The sequence below is a fragment of the Chiloscyllium plagiosum genome, chromosome 1, assembly GCF_004010195.1.
Source record: "Chiloscyllium plagiosum isolate BGI_BamShark_2017 chromosome 1, ASM401019v2, whole genome shotgun sequence".
Taxonomy (NCBI): Eukaryota; Metazoa; Chordata; class Chondrichthyes; order Orectolobiformes; family Hemiscylliidae; genus Chiloscyllium; species Chiloscyllium plagiosum.
This window is the reverse complement of record NC_057710.1, coordinates 12,652,567-12,672,174: the sequence shown is the minus strand read 5'-3', so window position 1 is coordinate 12,672,174 and position 19,608 is coordinate 12,652,567. Positions and strand designations below refer to the sequence as shown.

The 19,608-nt window shown below is 40.8% G+C and overlaps 1 protein-coding gene across 3 annotated transcripts in view; it reads right to left on the bottom strand.

Moving 5' to 3' along the window:
* slc4a11 (solute carrier family 4 member 11) overlaps positions 1-19,608 on the bottom strand; it is a 250,006-nt gene that overhangs the window by 102,495 nt on the left and 127,903 nt on the right. For all 3 annotated transcript variants that reach the window (XM_043696718.1, XM_043696837.1, XM_043696795.1), the window contains 2 exons: positions 3,817-4,048; positions 1,341-1,422 (listed from right to left, as the gene is read on the bottom strand). In XM_043696718.1, the coding sequence (XP_043552653.1) occupies positions 1,341-1,422; positions 3,817-4,048 (314 nt within the window). The remainder of the gene's footprint in view (positions 1-1,340; positions 1,423-3,816; positions 4,049-19,608) is intronic.

Sequence of the window (19,608 nt, the reverse complement as noted above, 5' to 3'; positions counted from 1 at the left end):
ACTTTTCAATATCTGCAGTCTTCACTTTCTCAGAGTTCAGAGAATGAAGTCCATCTGAATCTGGAGACTTGTCAAGCAACATGCCTATCAGTTTGCTCAGTACCCACTTCCATTTGGATTATAATTTCACTAAGCTCCTCTCTCCCTGATTTATAATCATTTCTGGATTTTTTTTAAAATATCCTCTCAAGTGAAAAGTTAAATTTTAAGACAGACCTTAACGGTTTACCAGAGAATCAACGAACAGCTAGTTCCTTTGTCTGTAGGAGAACAAAAGTCAACTGCAATGTACGTGCCTGCCTCCCACAAGGGCTTTTTCTCTCTTACTCCTCTAAGCAATGCTGGCTGCTCAACTAGACGTTCTTAGTTTCCCTGCTCCTCCCACCAAACCTTGTCCAAAATAAATGCCCTCAATAAACACTTCCAAAAAACTCAAAAGAACTCTGGTCAAAAGTGAAACAGAATAGAGTGACTAGGTGACAAAAATAAAGTATGCAAACACTGGAGATTTTAAACACTCTGCAGGGCTGGCAGGATTTGCAGAGAGAAACAGAGTTAATATTTTAAGCCCAACAGAAGTCTTCATCGGAACTCAAAGTTCGAAGACTCGTGAAGGTTGAGCAATAGCGACTGTAGATAAAATCAACAAGGGCCAAGCTGTTATGTAACATTAGAGTGCTTGGTCAGCGCAGAGTGGAAGAAAAAGAATGTGGAAGTGTCAGAATGAATTAAGAGTGCCTCTGTTTGGAAAAAGTTAAAAATCACACAACACCAGGTTATAGTCCAACAGGTTTATTTGGAAGCACTAGCTTTTGGAGCAATGCTTTGAAAGCCTGTTGGACTATGACCTGGTGCATGAATATTAAAATTTTTTCCACCCCAGTCCAACACCAACTCTTCCACATCTGTTTGGAAAAGCATGGGTGAACCTTGCCAGAAAGTCAAAAGTAGTAGTTCATTAATGAAATATAAATATTATAGGAGACCTGCAGAGTCAACATTAACAGCTTCAGTGACAGCAGTTTTATTATAAAATTAAGTATTCCAGTCTGCTCCAAGAGGCTCAAGTGCCAGATCCCTGTGTTGATTTAGAAGATCAACGTTCCCCCAATTAACATACCATAGAAGAAAAAACTAATTACTATTCATTCACAGCCACAATTCCAAAGCCATTTTAAAACAACAAAAAAAAAGTCATTATCTGCGCAGGCACAATGAGATTAGATGGCGAGCCTGGCCCTTGATTGGACCCCAACTAGAGCAATGGCTTCTTGTATCCTCTCACATCTAACAGGGTAGAACATTAGGTCAAAACCTCTTCAAAATCAAGAGCTACTTACATAAGGCAGAGCCAGGACTGCTGGTATTGAACACCAGTTGTTGCAGCAGAAACCCCTTGAATAGTGTTTGACAGGAGATGTACTGAAACACAAACACAAAGCTGTGATTAAATTATTTCACAGCACATTATGGGCTGTTTGGACTGCAGGCAGTTTCACTTCTCCTGCAATACTCTACTATAGACCAAACCTCTAAAAATATTCTGAATAAAATATAAAACTTTTGAATTTTTGTACTCCTTTCACAGCGTCAGGATGTCTCAAAGCCCTTTATAGCCGCTGATGTATTTTTGTAGCATCGTCACTGTTGTAGTGTAAGAATTGGCACCATCCACATACACAACCACCTCCCACAAACAGCACTCAACAGAATTTGCACTTCCATTTTTAGTAGTGTTGGTCGAGAGATAAACATTGGCCAAGGTACCAGGAGAAATCCCGATATTGACTGCTGCTTCCTACATTGCAATAGCTACACCTCAAAAGGTCAAAGTTGTAAAGTATTTGAAATGTCATAAATTGACAAAGGTGTGTTGATCCATAAGATTTTGCTGAAGCTCCTTTAAAAAAAAAAATGCCAAAAACTAGCAGGTGAGAGTCGGTTTAACAGCTCGGTTTACAAGAGTGTAACACTCCCTCACTCTTGCACAATCGCATGGTATCATTCCTGTAAATTATGTGCTGAAATCTTTGGAGTCAGACATGAACACAAAAACTAAATTTCTCATCAGTACAACACAAGCTTCCCTTGCAGAGAACTAAAGAATGCCACATGAGGAATCCAAGTCTGTAAACGCTGCCCATCACTGCCGTCTATTCAGACAGGCTTCTTGCTTATTAACTAACTTCCCTATTAAATAGCTACTGGATGGGGGGAAAAAAAAATCAATGGAAGAGTTTGAACACTGTCCTTTCACCTCGAAGAAAACATACTCCCAAAATCAATGCAGGAGAAATGGTGAGGATACAAAACCCCCTTGTTCCTACCACCAGTCCAAAGCCTCTCAATTTTGCCATCATATTTTTGTTTTTAATTTCAGAAAGATGTCATTGCATTTTCTAATAGGGACTGGGCTGCAACAGAATACTTAAAGTTAGCATCTTATAAGAATAATTATTTTGCATGGGGATGGTGCATTTCTCTCAGATTACCTAGCCAACATCTATATAGCAACTTTAAAATGGTAAAACTTCTCAAAAACGTGTCTCCCAGGAGAAAACCAACCCAAATTAGACACAAGAGTTGCGTGGGAGATACAAGGATGGTCAAAAACAGTTATGTTTAAAAAAGGAGGAAAAGGAGACAAGTTTTAGGAAGCAATTCCTCAAGCTCCGAAAATTCACTGTCATTTCTTTACATCGGTGTGCTTGGACATGCTCCAACATTCAGCCTAAAGATGAATCTATTGCAACCTCAAAAAAAAACACCTTTTTTTTGGTAGGATCTAAAAACTTATATCCTAGTTGAAGCAAGCTGTACAGCAAATAATGCCACATTAGACAGATAGTCCTACAATTAAAAAAAAGGTTATTGTGGAGTCAGGGGAGAAGGAATGGAGAGATACAGTTGGAACCAACACCACACATGAAAAAGTACCCCATACCCCAAGTGGAGAAGACCAATAACTACTCTTTGAGGAACTCACAGGAAGTGAAGCTAAACTGTTGTGCTGGATGCCCTGGTTTCATTCTTACAGTGATAATCACGTAGTACCAGATAATTCCGAAAAAAGGCACTAGAGAAGGTTGAACATTCAAATGTTGGCAAGACAGAGGCAGATAACAAACAGAACACGGCAGTTCAAGACATTAGCTAGAGCGGATCTGGTATTGAGGAGCCCGAGGCAAACAGGAATTCCAGCAGAAAAAGTTGAAAAATAGTCACATGCACAGAAACTACAGAAAGGCAGGAAAGAGTTTAAACATTCACAGTAACTGGGAAGTCAAGAAGGTAGAAGGTTCTTTTTTTATACGTGGACGTGCAGAGCTTTGAAAGGGAGAAGTTTAGTTGAAGAAATCTAACTCGTGCAGTTCAGTTCATGACCTAAATAAACCAACCAGATGCAATTAACTGTGTATAAGATGCATACACATTTTCACCCTTTCATTTGAAGGTAAGAATATAGAAGCCACACATAAGTGCTGAAGACTCAAATATTTGAGGAACAATTAAAGGAGGAATTAAAAGAATAAAAAAAGGACAAGCCGACAACTTGCGATTGTTATGTGTGGAGCAGCAGCTACAAAGAAATGGAAATTACAGAGCTTTTATTCCATTTTCAAGGTTAGAAGTTTATGGAGGAAAGGAACAGAAACCTTTGAGTAACCAACCCCCAGCACAACAAAACAGGCTGTAGATTCAAGATGAAAAAAAAAATCAAAAGGTGAAGAACAGCCAGTCAGCCAAGATATTGCTAGTGTTGGATCAAGGGCATTCTTCAGAATGAATTCACAAGTCGACGCGATAACACATTACCACTGCCTTCTTGCAAAGTGCCCGAATCGGTGAATAAACCAGTCATGACATCATCAAAGTTAGAATTGGGCTCGGCATTTTCTGACTCCTCAGTGACGTGCTTGAGCATCTCTCGTAGAACATCGTCCAGTGACAAAGCCGACACATCCAACAGGATTCGGGCCTTAGCCAGAAATCCGTCCAAATCTCTGTGAGCTCGCACCTCCTGCTCAAAGTTCTTCAACTTCAGGTACTGTAGGGTGAACAAAAAACATCAGTAGACACACACACAGACTTCTCTCTCAAGACATCAAAGTAAGGGAAAAAATTCATGTGCTTTTTTTCCTGTTATCAAATGTCCCCCGGGATTTTCTGATTCTGTGCAGAGTACATTGCCACTGACAACAGCTGCCCCACAGCCAGTTAACAAATCTGAGGCGAGTGGGATAGACTTGAGATAGTACTTCCTGCCTCAGAGAGCTATTGGTCAGTTGGGTTTGAAGAAACACTCTTTTCCTTAAGTTTCACATTTTGGGTGAAGATTAACTGTGGATTATCCAGTTGTAAAAACAATGATGCCAGACCAAGCAAGGAACCAAGCAAGTGGACTGTACTTCAGGAAAACAACTTGTGGGCAGAGCCAGATAGGAAAATGGGTTTGAGAAATGGTAAAAAAAAAAATTAAAAATCACACGACACCAGGTTATAGTTCAAAAGGTTTATTTGAGAGTACAAGCTTTCGGAGCCCTGCTCTCTCTTCAGGTGTTAGTGAGCATTTGAAAAATGGATGAACAGAAACTGAACACCGTCTCCCTGCCTATTTTTTCTTTAATTTTTCTCAGAGGCTGAAAGTAAACAGCCAGCAATAAAAGAAAATTAGAGAAATAACTATTCAGTATAAATAGAAGATAGTTTCAGATTTCACCACTGCTGAAATTAGAATGACGTCTATTAAAACAACAATGGTCTCAGGTTGAAATACAGCACCAAAAGGATATGTTTAAAAATCGCACATTTCTGACTTTCCTTCATTTCAGATACACACAAAAGTTGTAAAAACAAAAAAAATTGTGTGTGTATGTTTCAAGTCACATTATTATTCTTCACAACAATAGCATGCAATTAAATTCTCTGTTCAAGAAAACTTCACTGCATCTTTAATATGACATTTTTATTGCAGTGTGATACAGTGACATACTAAAAAAAAAGTGTTGCAAACAACTAAGGGATAAAGATGACAGGAGCCTAATCAGCTTTCCTCACCTGGTCAAAACACTTATGATCCACCTCAAAAATTAGTCCCCAGTCTATTAAAAAGAGAGATGGGAAAGGATCCAATTTCCCAACTAAATAAAAAAAACACAATGCTGGAGAAAATCAAAACTCAAGTTAAGATTGTGAGTTCAAGAGGATTCTTCTTCAGAACTGAAAAAAAGCCGTCTTTGGACAGAGTCTCTCCAGCACTTCCTTTTATTATTCCAGCAACTGCAGTACTTTACTTTTTATCTAATTTCTCTACCAGTCAGCACATGGAACAGTCTTCCGGACTTAGCAGCTGGCATGCATATAGATCTGAACAACTGGAACCACCCTTACTGGGACTGAGATGCCAGGTGAAAAATCTGTAACAGGCATCACAGCTGGCCTGGCTATGTTACCCGGTTTCTATCATGGTGGCCTACCCATCAGGCCATTGTGCAGTGGGTTCCTACAGGATGCAACAGCCAAATATAAACAAACAGTCACCAGACTGCAGCAACACGAAGATCAGTGTGTAGGAGAGAACAGAGTGCTTTGCCTGCTTATGTATCTTTATTCAGGGAAGCTAAATAAGTTGTATTTAAACAGAGAATAGTGAAGAAAGCTGTAACACCAAAAGGGACTTGGGGATACTTGTACACAAAGATACCAAACATTTTAGGAGTTGCATACAGGTTTCTTACCAGTGGTCGGGATGTGGGCAGAAAATAAATCAGATCAAAAAAGGTATGCAAGGAAGATACTATCACAATAATCATGGGGGATTTCAACATGCAGGTGGACTAGAGAAATCAGGTTGACAGCAATCTCAAGAAAAGGAATTAGTGGAATTTGTACAAGATTTTGTTTGGAACAGCTTGTGGTAGAGCCGAGAGAACAGGCAATTCTGGATTTGGTGAGGTGTAATGAGACAGACTTGATTTGGTGAGGAGCTTAGGGTGAAGGAACCCATAGGGGTCAGTGACTATAATATGATAGAATTCGCCCTGCAGTGTGGGAGGGAGAAACTGAAATCAGATGGAACAATATTATAATTGGGTAAAGGCAACTACACAAGACATGAGGGAGGGGCTGGACGGTTGATTAGAAGGGGAGCCTAGCAGGAACGTCAGTGGAGCAGCAATGACAGGAGCTTCTGGGGGGTAATACAGGAGGCACAGAAGAAGAGGAGGAAGAAGAAGAGGAGGAAGAAGAAGAGGAGGAAGAAGAAGAGGAGGAAGAAGAAGAGGAGGAAGAAGAAGAGGAGGAAGAAGAAGAGGAGGAAGAAGAAGAGGAGGAAGAAGAAGAGGAGGAAGAAGAAGAGGAGGAAGAAGAAGAGGAGGAAGAAGAAGAGGAGGAAGAAGAAGAGGAGGAAGAAGAAGAGGAGGAAGAAGAAGAGGAGGAAGAAGAAGAGGAGGAAGAAGAAGAGGAGGAAGAAGAAGAGGAGGAAGAAGAAGAGGAGGAAGAAGAAGAGGAGGAAGAAGAAGAGGAGGAAGAAGAAGAGGAGGAGGAAACCATGACTGACAAGGGCAGTCAGGGACAGCAAAAGAGAAAGCATAATGTGGTGAAGATCAGTGGGAAGCCTTTAAAACCTGAAGATAACTTAAAAAAAAAAGCAAATAGGGGAAAGAAGATAAAATGAGTGTAAACTAGATGATACTATAAAGAAGTTCAAAAGAGTTTTGTTTAGATATCTAAAAAGTAACAGAGGCAAGAAGGAATATTGGACCGCTGGAAATTGAGGCTGGAGAAGTATTAATGGGAAACGAAAGGAATGCATCGATTTTCACATTGGAAGACACCAGTAGCACAACAGACTTTGTGAGAGTGAGGGGACAGAGCTGAGTGTAGTGGCCATTACTAAGGTGAAAGTTCTGGGGAAGCTGAAAGGTCTGAAGGTGGACAGGTCACCCAAACTAAATGGGCTACACCCTGGAGTTTTGAAAGAGAAGGAAATTATTGAGACATTAGTGGTGATCTTTCTGGAATCATGGAGAGTCCCAAAGGACTGGAAAATGGCTAATAACACCTCTGTTTAAGAAGGGAGACAGGAAGAGTACAGGAAACTATAGACTAGTTAGCCTAATCTCAATCATAGGTAACAATTTAGAGTCAAATAAGTGTGATGCTGGAAAAGCACAGCAGGTCAGGCAGTATCAGAGGAGTAGGAGAGTCGATGTTTCGGGCTTGAGCCCTTCATCAGGAAACAATTTAGAGCCTATCATTAAGGATGAGAATTCTGGGTACTTGGAAATGCATGGTAAAATAGGCCATAGTCAGCATAGCTTTATAAAGGGGAGGTCATATCTGATAAATCTGTTAGAATTCTTTGAGGTGGTAATGATAAAAGTTAGACAAAGAGAGCCAGTGGACGTGATCAATTTGGATTTCCATAAGGCATTTGGCAAGGTGCCATACAGGAGATTGCTAAATATGATAAAGAGCCCATGGTGTTAGGAGCAAGGTAATGGCATGGATAGAGAATTGGTTGAATGGCAGAAGGTAAAGAGTGGGGACAAAGTGGTCTTTTTAGGGATGGCAGCCAATAACTCCATTTTATAGATTAATAATCCTGAAGGAATAGAGGACCTTGCTGCTAAGTTTGTAGATGACAAAAAAGATAGATGGAAGGATAGGTAAAGTTGAGGAAACAGATGGGCTGCAGAAGGATTGAAAGGCGGGAAGAGTAGGCAAAAATGTTAGGCACTTTTGTAGGATGAATAAAAGCACAGACTATGTTCTAAACAGGCAAAGTCTTCAGAAATCTGAAGCACGGAAGGGACTTAGGAGTCCTAATTTAAGATTTTCTTAAGGTTAGCAGGTTCATTTGGTAGTTAGGAAGGTACATGCAATGTTACCACTTATTTCAAGTGTGCTAGAATACAAACAGGAGGTACATACTGTTGAGTCTGTATAAAACTTTGGTCAGACCACATTTAGAAGACAGTGAGCTGTATCTAAAGAAAGGATGTACTGACCTTGGAGGTCCAGAAGCGGCTTATAAGAATGGTCCCAGGAATGAAGGACTTAACATAGGGGAACTCTGGATCTGTACTTGGAGTTTAGAAGGATGAGGGGAAGCCTGATTGAAACTTACAGAATACTGAGAAGCCTGGAAAGAGGAAACGTGGAGAAGGAACTTCTAATCGAAGGAGAGACTAGAAAATGGACGTAAGGAATATTGGATCAGCTAAAGTACTGAATATGGTGCAAACTGGAGGTAAATAGCCTTCTCTTGCTCCTATGCCTATGGTGTTATAATCTTTGCTAAGTTTATATTTATAAATATAATTATATTTATGATTGGGGGACCTGGAAATGTAATGAAGGCATTTGATGAGGTGCCACACAAAATGTTAACACGCAAAGTAAGGCGCGAGGGATAACAGATCAGCTTCAAGAAATGATTGGCTACCCAACAGAAAGCAGAGTGAGTCAGAATAAATGGGTCTTTTTCCGGTTGACACGTTGTAACTAATGGGGTGCCAGAGGGTTAAGTCTTTAAGCCCCAACTATTTACACTCGATATGAAAATGACTTTGATACAGTGATAGAAATATGATTGCCCTGATTGGTACCAATTTGGTGTGACCTCTCTCTCTCTTTCAGACTTGAGTCCACTCCTGGCCAGCAGTCAGAGACATACAACATGAACACAGGTCCTTCAGCACAACTCTTCCATACAGACTAGGTTTTCATAAACTGAACTAGTCCTATTTTCCTGCATTTGGCTTATATCCCTCTATAACCTTTATTACCCACATACCTGCCCAAGTGTCTTTTAAATGTTGTAGCTGTACGGGATCTCTGATATCCTGGTTCTTGGCAGAGGCAGTAATGCAGAGACCCGAACAACAGCTCTGTCAACCAGCCAACCCAAACTTTGGGTCTGCTACGTGGACGACATCTTTATCATCACTAAATGAAGCAAATTAGAGGAAACCTTCAAGACCATCAATAATACCCTTACTGGCATAAAATTCACTAAAGGAGGAGGAAAACAACAACAAATTGCCATTCCTAGATGTCACACTAGAGTGAACAGCCAATGGGGAACTTCAAACCAGCATCTACAGGAAGACAACATATACGGACCAAATATTGAACTACAGAAACAATCATCCCAACACCCACAAACGGAGCTGCACTAGAACATTATTTCAATGAGCCAACACGCACCTGCAGCACAGAGGAACTACACAGAGCAGAGGAAAATCACTTATACAGTGTATTAAAAAAGAACGGGTACCCAATAGACATAGTCCGCCGATTTCTCAGCAACAAATCCAAACAAACAGACAAAATATGTCCAGAAACCCTAGCCACTCTCCCCTACATCAAAGACATCTCTGAAACGACTGCCAGACTACTCAGACCCTTTGGCATCATGGTAGACCACAAACCCACCAAGACACTAAAATAGCAATAATGAATTTGAAAGACCCTATACAGACAAGCAAAACTCATGTCATTTACAAAATACCATGCAAGAACTGTAACAAACACTACATTGGACAAATGGGCAGAAAACTAGCCACGAGGATACATGAACATCAATTAGCCACAAAAAGACATGACCCACTCTCACTCGTATCCTTACATATGGATGAGGAAGCACATCACTTCGACTGAAACAACACATCCATCTTAGGACGAGCCAAACAGACACACACGCACGAGAATTCCTAGAAGCATGGCATTCCAACCAGAACTCTATCAACAAATACTGACTTGGATCCCATTTACCACCCCCTGTGAAAAAGAACAGATGACATCACCACAGGAAATGGCATCATCAACCCAAGGAAACCTAAACGCATAAATCTCCCCTACGAGACAAGAAGCTATCTCATCCTTAAATTTCCACCGGGACTCTGCCCTCAGAGCTCTCTGTAGCAAGGAGTTCCAAAGACTTAACCTCAGAAGAAATTCCTCATCTCAGTCTTAAATTGATGCCCCTTTATTCGGGAACTATACCTTCTAGTCCACAAGGAGAAATATCTCCTCAGCATTTGCCCCTCAAGCCCCTTGAAGAGTCCTTTTTGTTTAAATGAGATCACACCTCATACTTCCAAACTCCAGTGAGTGAACTGAACAGCCTCTAATGAAAAACATTTCCTTTAATAAGTGAGCCAAAAGTGCTCATAGCACACTCAGTCTGGATGTGGATGAACCAGTGTTGAACAGGAGTGGACAAAGTCAGAAGTCTCATGGCACCGAGTTATAGTCCAACAGGCATATTTGAAATCACAAGCTTTCGGGGCACTGTGCCTTTGTCAGGTGAAGACACTTCACTTCCAAAAGTTTTTGATTTCAAATAAACCTGTTGGACTATAACCCGATGCCACGAGACTGCTGATCTTCTCCATCGAGTCCTACAGATGTGGTCCACCAGCATTTGTATAGTTGCGGTAAAAAACTTACCGACGTTTATATAGAGTTACAATTAGATAATGTTCAATAGTACATTATTCTCCTAGTCGCTCCAAAATTCTCAGCCTAAATTCAAAAAGGGTCACTGGATTTGAAACTTTACCTCTCCACAGATGTTACCAGACCTGCTGAGTTTCGCCAGCACTTTGTCTTTTTCAAGTTGGTTTACAAGTAGGCACAAGATAGACAACTCTCCTTCTGAAGCATTGTACATTATTTATGACTTGCTGTGGCACAACTATTAGTACATCATCTAACTTAATATACAATGGGAAAATCAAACACTGATTAGATAGTTTAACGTGCTTGTTGTATTTCCAATTAAACTTCACGCGAATAAGACCACAAGACATTGGACCAGGAATAGGCCGCTCAACTCCTCGAGCCTGCTCAGTCATTCAAAGTGATCATTGTTGATCCAACATTCCAATATCTGCTTTCCTGCGTGAATAATAAGACCATTTGAGACAGGATCAGAATTAGACCATTCGGCCCATCGAGTCAAATTAAGTTGCAATGAAGATAAATTTACATATAGATAGGATAGGCAAGTGGCTCAAAGCTTGGTAAATGAAGTGTGAGATTATCCATTTTTCTCAGACGAATAGGAAGGCAATTTATTATCGAAGTGGAAAGAAAGGGGAGGCGATGGTCTAGTGGTATTAATCACGGACTGTTAATCCCAAAACCCAGATTCAAATCCCGCCACAGCAGATAGTGGAGTTGGAATTCAATAAAAATCTGGAATTAAGAGTCTAAAGATGACCATTGTTGTTGGTCAGAAAAACTCATCTGGTTCACTAATGTCCTTTCGGGAAGGAACCGGTCATCCTTACCTCATCTAGACAAATATGACTGCAGACCAACAGCAATGTGCTTGATTCTTAATTGCACTCTGGCCTATTAGGGACTGGCAATAAATGCTGGCCCAGCTAGCGATGCCCTCATCCGTGAATTAATGAAAATAAATCTTCAAGTGCTTTGGCAGAAGAATCTGGGAGTCCTCGTGCACAAACTGCTATGCATGTAATAAGGAAAGCAAATTGAATTCTGGCATTTATTGCTAAAGTAAGTCTAAAATAAGGGGAGTGCTACTTTGGTGAGACCATATCTGGAGTACTGCGTAAAACTTTGAAGCCCTTGAAGGGGGATACAGCTGTATTGGAGAGCGATCAGAGGAGATTCATTAGATTCATTTTTGAGACAAGGGCTTTAAGAAGAGTGATCGAGCGTTTTGGCCTATACTTCTGGGTGTTTAGGTGAACAAGAGGAAATCAGTTAAGTATATAAAACATTAAAAGTGGATTGACAAAGTACATGGAGAGAGGATGTTCTTCATATTGGGCAATCTAGAATGAGGCATCATCGATTTAGGATTAGAGTTTACAGATTTAAAACAGATAAGGAGCAATTACTTCTCTCAAAAGGGTTGTGAAACTATAAAATTCACTACCTTGGAGTGCATTGGATGCTGGATCACGGAATAAATTTGAGGAAGAGATAGACAGATTTTTAATTAGTAATGGGTTGAAAGGACTTTGGGGACAGGGCAGAAAAGTGAGTTGATGACGTCAGCCATGACAGAACAGACTCAAGGGGCTAAATGGCCTCCTCTTCCTACAAATTAAGTTCTTACGATCCTCAGGCACATGACCCTACCGAATTTCAGAGATCAGGTCACGGTTTGTGCAATTTCAGGTTTTCTGTTATGGAATGGTGTAGGATTGTGCAGCAGCATTGGGAAGGAGCTGTGAAAGGATAATTAGCCTCCAACACTAAAGTTCATGCACAAAACAGAAACTGTGCAATGTAGTGTGACTCAGTCACCATCAGGGAAACACAGCGGGTCTCAGTTAGAATTAGAACATACATCAACACGGCACAGGAGGACAGGCCCTTTGGCCCGCCATGTCTGTACTAACCATGATGTCATTTTAAACTAACCCCATCTGCCTGCACATGGTCTGTACTCCCTCTAGTCACTGTATCATTTATATTCATGTTCATCCATTATAGAAAAATGGGAAGACAAGCAGGGTAATGGGACAAAACTGGACGGAGCATTCAAAGTGCCAGCACAAGAACAGAGGAATAAATAGCTTCCTTTAGTGCCATATGGTTCTACAATTCAAATGCTCCTGTTCGTACAGGCAGGGGAACTCTGGCCCAGATTTGCACATTTTTGCATTCATAGCTCGTTTGGAGGTTTCTTTTTCAAAAAAAAAATCAAAACATGCCGTTTCTATTTGCAACAGTCAAGGCTGTATTGCATCCGGATGTAAACAGATTCTGGCACTATCCTCTCACAAATTGCTCAGCAACAATACAAAACCAGTCCTGTTACACACCGCTCTGGTTAACCTCCTTGCACTGATAATAAAATATATTTTAAAAAAGGTCTTTTAATCAGAATTCTCTACAACGGCTTTTAAAATAACTCCTGATTGGAAAATGACTTGCAAGGCCACATATAAGTGGGCATGATATTTACAATCACTAGAAAAGGAGCCATGCTTTAGTACAACTTAAAGACACACACAAAAAAAACCTCTCACTCCTTTGACTATTAAGGAAAGTCTCCTATGACATTGAGTAACAATAAGTTGGGCAGTGCAATGTCAGGAGATGAAGAGGTCTTATAGGATGGAGATGATGATGTGATGATATTCCAAAAACAATACATAGAAGATTTTGTGCTCGAGGGATGGAACCCTCTGCATGCAAAACTCCTGGGAGATCCCTTAGCATAAGCTCAGAGGATATTAGCAAACCAGAGAGAAAGCCCACTCCCACAGTTTTGCTCCAAGTCAGTTATGGACACAGTATGCCTGAAAAGAGGCCACTACAAAGCAAGTGGATGGCTATAATTATCTACCACTGAGCTCAATGCTTGATAGACCACAGGCTCCGTGTAAAGAAGTTACAACAATCAGATTTGGAAAACCTGCAGTGACAACATACTTCTGGCAACCAAGAATCAAATTAAATGCAAACTCCTGGCTCTCCTCTGTTCTGCCACTCTGCAGCAAATATTTATGGCACAGCATCAAGCAGAATCAAAAGCCAGCATGCCAGCAACACTTATCAGTAGGAGTGTAATTGTTGAAGCAAAAAGAACACAAGAGAAGTCAAAACAACATTTTAAAAATAAAATGCATCAGGAATAGACAACATACATATGATGTGTCATAAGGGGCGTGGGCATTCTTATGTGGGTACCAAAAACTTCAAGACTGGGGGGAGCTGCAAAGACTGTAGAAACTCTTTTCAATCACAACTGAACCCTTTTATTCCCCCAAGCAGTGACAAGGCAAGTCTCAGCACCCTACACTCTCAATGTAATGTAATTTGATTTTGGCAGTAGTGACTACAATTCACGTTTGCGCACTACACATTTCCAAAACACGAACTCCACACGCCAGTAGCAATCATTCCACCACAGTGCTCCCAGCTGCAGGTTCATGTATCCCAATTACATGAATGATCAGTCACATCGCTCAGAGATGTGGGCAAGTCACTAACTTTGGCTGAAACACCGCTCTCTCTGTTCACTGGGTTTTTATTTTGAGGGACAGCAACACAATGACTTATTCTCTCAGATGTAAAAACAAATCACACCTAGCTTTCAAAAAAAAAGTTATTCCTTAATTTGATCCATGGATCCCTCTTTCAAACAAAACAAATAGGCAAAGTCAGTAAGGTGACTATGATAAAAGGAATGTAGCTTTATTCAGGGACAGTAGAGTGATAGGAGTAAGTGAGGACTGCAGATGTTGGAGATCACAATTGAGAGTGTGTTGCTGGAAAAGCACAGCAGGTCAGGCAGCATCCCAGGAACAGGAGAATTGATGTTTTGGGCATAAGCCCTTCATCAAGAATCCGGGGTAGGATCAGGAGTAGGCCATTCGGCCCCTCAACCCAAATCTGCCTTTCCTACAGAATCATGACTGATCTGACATTTCTCGCCACCACATTCCTGGTTTACTGCCCACAATCCTCAATTCCCCTGCTGATGAAGAATCTATCTCAGCCTTAAATATACACAAGGACACTGTGCCCACAGCTCTGTGGCAAACAGTTCCAAAGACACTCAATCGCTCAAGAGAAATTAATCATCTCAGTCTTAAACTCACACTCCTTTATTCTGCCATCTGGTCCTAGACTCTCCCACAACAGGAAATCTCCCTTCAGCATTTACCCAGTTGAGCCCCTTAACAATCCTAGACATTTCAATGAGGTCACATCTCATTCTTCTAAACTCCAATGAGAGCCCGAACCCATTTATCCTTTGCTAATAAGACAATTCTTCCAAACTGGAGAATCATCCTAGTGAATCTTCTCTAAACTGCTTCCAACGAATGATACATTTCCTTAATTAAGGGGACCAAGATTGCTCACAGTTCTCCAGATGTGGTCTCCCCACCACCTTGTATGGTCGCAGTAAGGGTTCCCTACTCTGCTACTCTAACCCCCAAGAAGTAAGGGTCAACATTCCATTTGCCTTCCTGATGACCTGCTGTACCAGCGTGCTAGTTTTCTCTGTTCTGTGCACATGTACCCTCAAGTCCCTTTGTCTGTATTTCAATAATACTGTTCATTTTGAAATGAAGAATTGAAGGAAGAGCATCACATTTTCTCATAATATATTTCATGCGCCAATGTTTTGCCCAATCACAAACCATTAATCTCTCTCTGTAAACTGACTCCTCTTGCAACCTTTAGGACAGCACGGTGGCTCAGTGGCTAGCTCTGCTGCTTCACAGCACCAGGGACGTGGGTTCGATACACTTGGGCGACTGCGTCGAGTTTGCAGGCTCTCCCAGTGTCTGCGTGGGTTTCCTCCAGGTGCTCCGGTTTCCTCCCACAGTCCAGGCAGAACAAGTGCCTGGGAAATGAGATCTGTACCATTCAGATCACCCACAGCTGAAGTGTGCTGTGACCAGTGTTCTCGCCAGCTTTCTAACTAGACCAGTAGAGGGGATTTTAAACTGAATAGTGAGGCCGCAAAATTAAACTTGGGACGATGTGGCGAAGGAGTCAAAAGAATCGAGCCAAAGAAAATTACATCATGTATTACTTCAATGTTAAAAATCACACAACACCAGGTTATAGTCCAGCAGAGTTATTTGGAAGCACTAGCTTTTGAAGTGCTGTTTCTTCATCAGGTAGTGACAACTTGGTGTTGTGAGATTTTTAACTTTGTCCACCCCAGTGCAACACCAGCACCTCCACATGTATTACTTCAGAAAGAGAGTGAGTACAAATCAGTACATATGGGCAGAGACACCACAAAAATAATAAAGAAAGGACAAAGCTAAAAATGCTGTATCTGAATGTGCACAGCATTCAAAAACAGAACAAAGTGAACTGTGAGTGCAGATTGAAATAAGTACATTCTGAGAGTTATTGTTGAACAGCCAAAGCCATTGCACGATATGAATCGGGACCGGAATGTCGAAGAGGTAATTAGAACATAGAAAAGTACAGCACAGAACAGACGCTTAGGCCCATGCTGTTGGAAGGGGGTGAAATTTAGGAAGGCGGCAAAAAACAAATGGTGGAGGGGTGGCTCTGTTACTTTATTAGACAGAGGGATGACCCAAGTTTAGAGAAACAAGACATGGAAACACAGTTTGAAAAGACAAGAGAAGTAATAATGCCACGAAGTCACTTGTGGGAGTGGTGTACAGATCCCATTAACAGTAGCCACATGACAGGAAAGAAAACAAAGAAAGAAATAAAAAGGGAGCTTGTCAGAAAGGCACAATGCTATTCGTGGAGGATTTTAATTTACACCTGACTAGAGAGAGAGAAAAAAAAAATCAAATAGTAAATGTAGCCGAGGTGAGGAGTTTGTAGGTTGTCCTCAGGGTAACTTTGTTGAACAGTACGTTCTGGAGACAGAGTCTTAGAGGTCTACATGGAAACAGGTCCTTCAGCACAACATGCCCATACCACCCAGTTTTCATAATCTAAACTAATCCCACTTCCCTCCATAACTCTCTCATCTATTTACCTGTCTAAATGTTTCTTAAAATGACAAACTTGTACTCTCTTCCAGCACAATCTCTGGCAACCTGTTCCAGACACATACCACCCTCTGAAAAAACAAAATTGCCTCTCTGGACCCTTTTGTGTATCTCTCCCCTCAAACCTATGCCCTCTAGTTTTAGACCCTCCTACCATGGGGAAAAGCTGTCTGCTTTCCACTTTATCTACGTCTCCCGTGATTTTATACACATCTAAAAAGGTCACCCCTCGGTCTCCTACACTCCAAGCAAAGGTGTCACAGCCTATCCAACCTCTCCTTATAACCCAAACCTTACAGTCCAGGTAGCATCCGAGTAAATCTTTTCAGCACTCCTTCTAGTTTAATATTATCGAGTTTAATAAGAGAGAGGTGGCTATATTGGAGCTGATACTGTGTAAGGGGGTAGGATTAACAAATGCGCTCAGTGAGGGAGACCCTGACATTGCGGTATCAATAGTATGACAGTAAAATTCAATCTCAGTTTGAAGGAAAAAGAAATTGGCTTCAGGTTTTTTTCTTCAAAAAAAAAAGGCAATTATGATGCCATGAAAGCAGAACTGGCTAAAGTGGATTGGCAAATTACGTTATAGAATACGTCAATAGAGATGCATAGGTCAATAGTGGCAGGGATTCAAGGGATGTTTCAGAATATACAGAATGGATCTACTTCAACGAGGAAGAAAAATTCCAAACGGACATACCCATCCTCTGTAGTTAATTACAATGTTAAGATTTTAAGCCAAAAGAGAAAATGCTGGAAAATCTCAGCAGGTCTGGCAGCATCTGTAAGAAGAGAAAAGAGCTGACGTTTTGAGTCTAACTGACCCTTTGTCAAAGCTCAGACCTGCTGAGATTTTCCAGCATTTTCTCTTTTGGTTTCAGATTCCAGCATCCGCAGTAATTTGTTTTTACTTTTTAAGATTTTAAGTTTGAGATAATGTATACAATGATATAGAGCAGGTGGCAAGTCTGACACTAGACAGACTATGAAACGAAAAGCAAAAGAATTACCAAAAATATTACTGAAGAGGAAGAATTATTAAGAGTATGAAAGAAAGAAAACCAAAAATGTAAACAAAGATTGTAGATACTTAGATAATTTTAAGCAAAGAAGTAAATTCACAAAAATGAGCACAGATCCATCAGAAAGAAAGCCCAGAGATTCAATAATAAATTATAGTTTAATTTGAATTTTTAAGAGAAAGCAGGTGAATTGAACAGATATTCTTCAATCTTCTGTCAAAATACAATGCTCCCAATTTATTATTTTCAATGTTTTGTTCACCTGATGATAACAACTTCTACCTTGCAGTTTTCAAAGGCAGAGAGGAAAGCGATAGTCCAGCAATACTAACACTAGGCTGTTAATTCAGTGACCCAGGTCATGTGCTGGGGACTTGGGTTCAAATCCCAAAACAAAACACACAAAAAAAAAATCTGGAATTAAGACTCAATGTTAACCATGAATCACTGGTTTGGGAAAACCCATCTGGTTCACTAATGTCCTTTAGGAAAGGAAACTGCCATTCTTATTTGGTCCAGCCTATGTGTGACTCGACACCCACAGCAATAGTGAGATGTACAAAACTCCAGAGGCTTCAGTTAGACCATGCATCCCCATTGCAGTCAGTACTTCTTTCAAAAGTGTTTTGAAGAAACACTTTCTCCTTGAGCTGATCACACTGCAGAAATGCAATTTTAACATCAATTTATCTTTGTTCCCCACTATCTTTTGCTAACAAAGCCAAATGAAAATCTTCAAAGTTGCTTTACATGTGAAATTATTCTTCTTTCTTGGTCCCCCAATTTTTCTTCAAAACTCAAGTCACGAGGAAAAGTGTAAAAATGATTCATTCCAAAATATTGTAAAAGCTATCAGTAGTTAAAGTTAATAAGGCACTGGGACCAGATGAGGTACATCCAAATGATATTAAGGAAGAGAGAGTAGAAATTGCAGAGGTACTGACAATAAGCTTCCAACTTCCCCTGGAATCAGGGATGGCTCCAGATGATTTGATTCACTGTTGCCACATATTTCCAGGTACAGTGAAACGTTTTGTTTTGCATGCAGCACAGGCAGACCACACCATACAAACTGCCTTGGGGGTAATAGAACAGTGTGAGGAATACAACATTACAGCTGCAGAAAAGGTACACCGAGAGAGATCAACATTAAATTTAAAATTCGAGGCACCCATTCAGACATCTAATAACAGCAGGGAAGAAGCGATTCTTGAATCTCTGTTGGCAACATTTGAATCTTCTGCCTGACAGAAGAGGTTATAAGAGAATATAACCGGGGTGGGAGGGGTCTTTTATGATGTCGGCTGCCTTTTCGAGGCAATGAGAAGTGTACGTGGAGTCAAAGCATGGAAGGCTGGCTTGTGAGATGGACTGGGCTGTGCTCACAACTTTCTGTTATCCCTTACGTTTTTGGGTAAAGCCATTTTCCACACCCAAGCTGTGACGCATCCGGAAACATGGCACTATTGCACAGAAAAGGTTGTGGAAGATCAGCCCACCAATTACTCATAGCAGTGTGGTTGACGCTTAACTGGGCAAAAAAGTGCAGACTGCAGATGCTGGAAAAGCACAGCAGGCCAGGCAGCATCCGAGGAGTAGGAATATCGACATTTTGGGCTAAAACCCTTCATCAGGACTGAAGGCCTGGTGAAGATGAGATGTTGGGGGCTGGGGAAACATAAATCTCAGTCCTGATGAAGGGCTTTTGCCCGAAAGATCGATTTTCCTACTCCTCAGATGCTGCCTGACCTGCTGTGCATTTCCAGCACCACACTAATCTTGACGCTTAACTGCCCTCTTGGCAATTAGAAATGAATACAAAATGCTGGCCTAGCCAGTGACACCTATAGCCTCACGAACAAATAAAAGCATTTCAAAAACAATTACTTGAGGTAGAATTAGTGATCACCCAAAAAGATGAGTGTCGATTTGGAAGTGTCAACATGGATTTGTCAAGGAAAAGAAAAATGTCTAACTAAAGTGGGAGTTTGTTTTTGAAGATTTAATAGAGGTAGCAAGTTTGTCCAAAAACATATTTGATACACAGTGTCACACAATAGACCAGGAAGGAAAGTTACAGATCATGG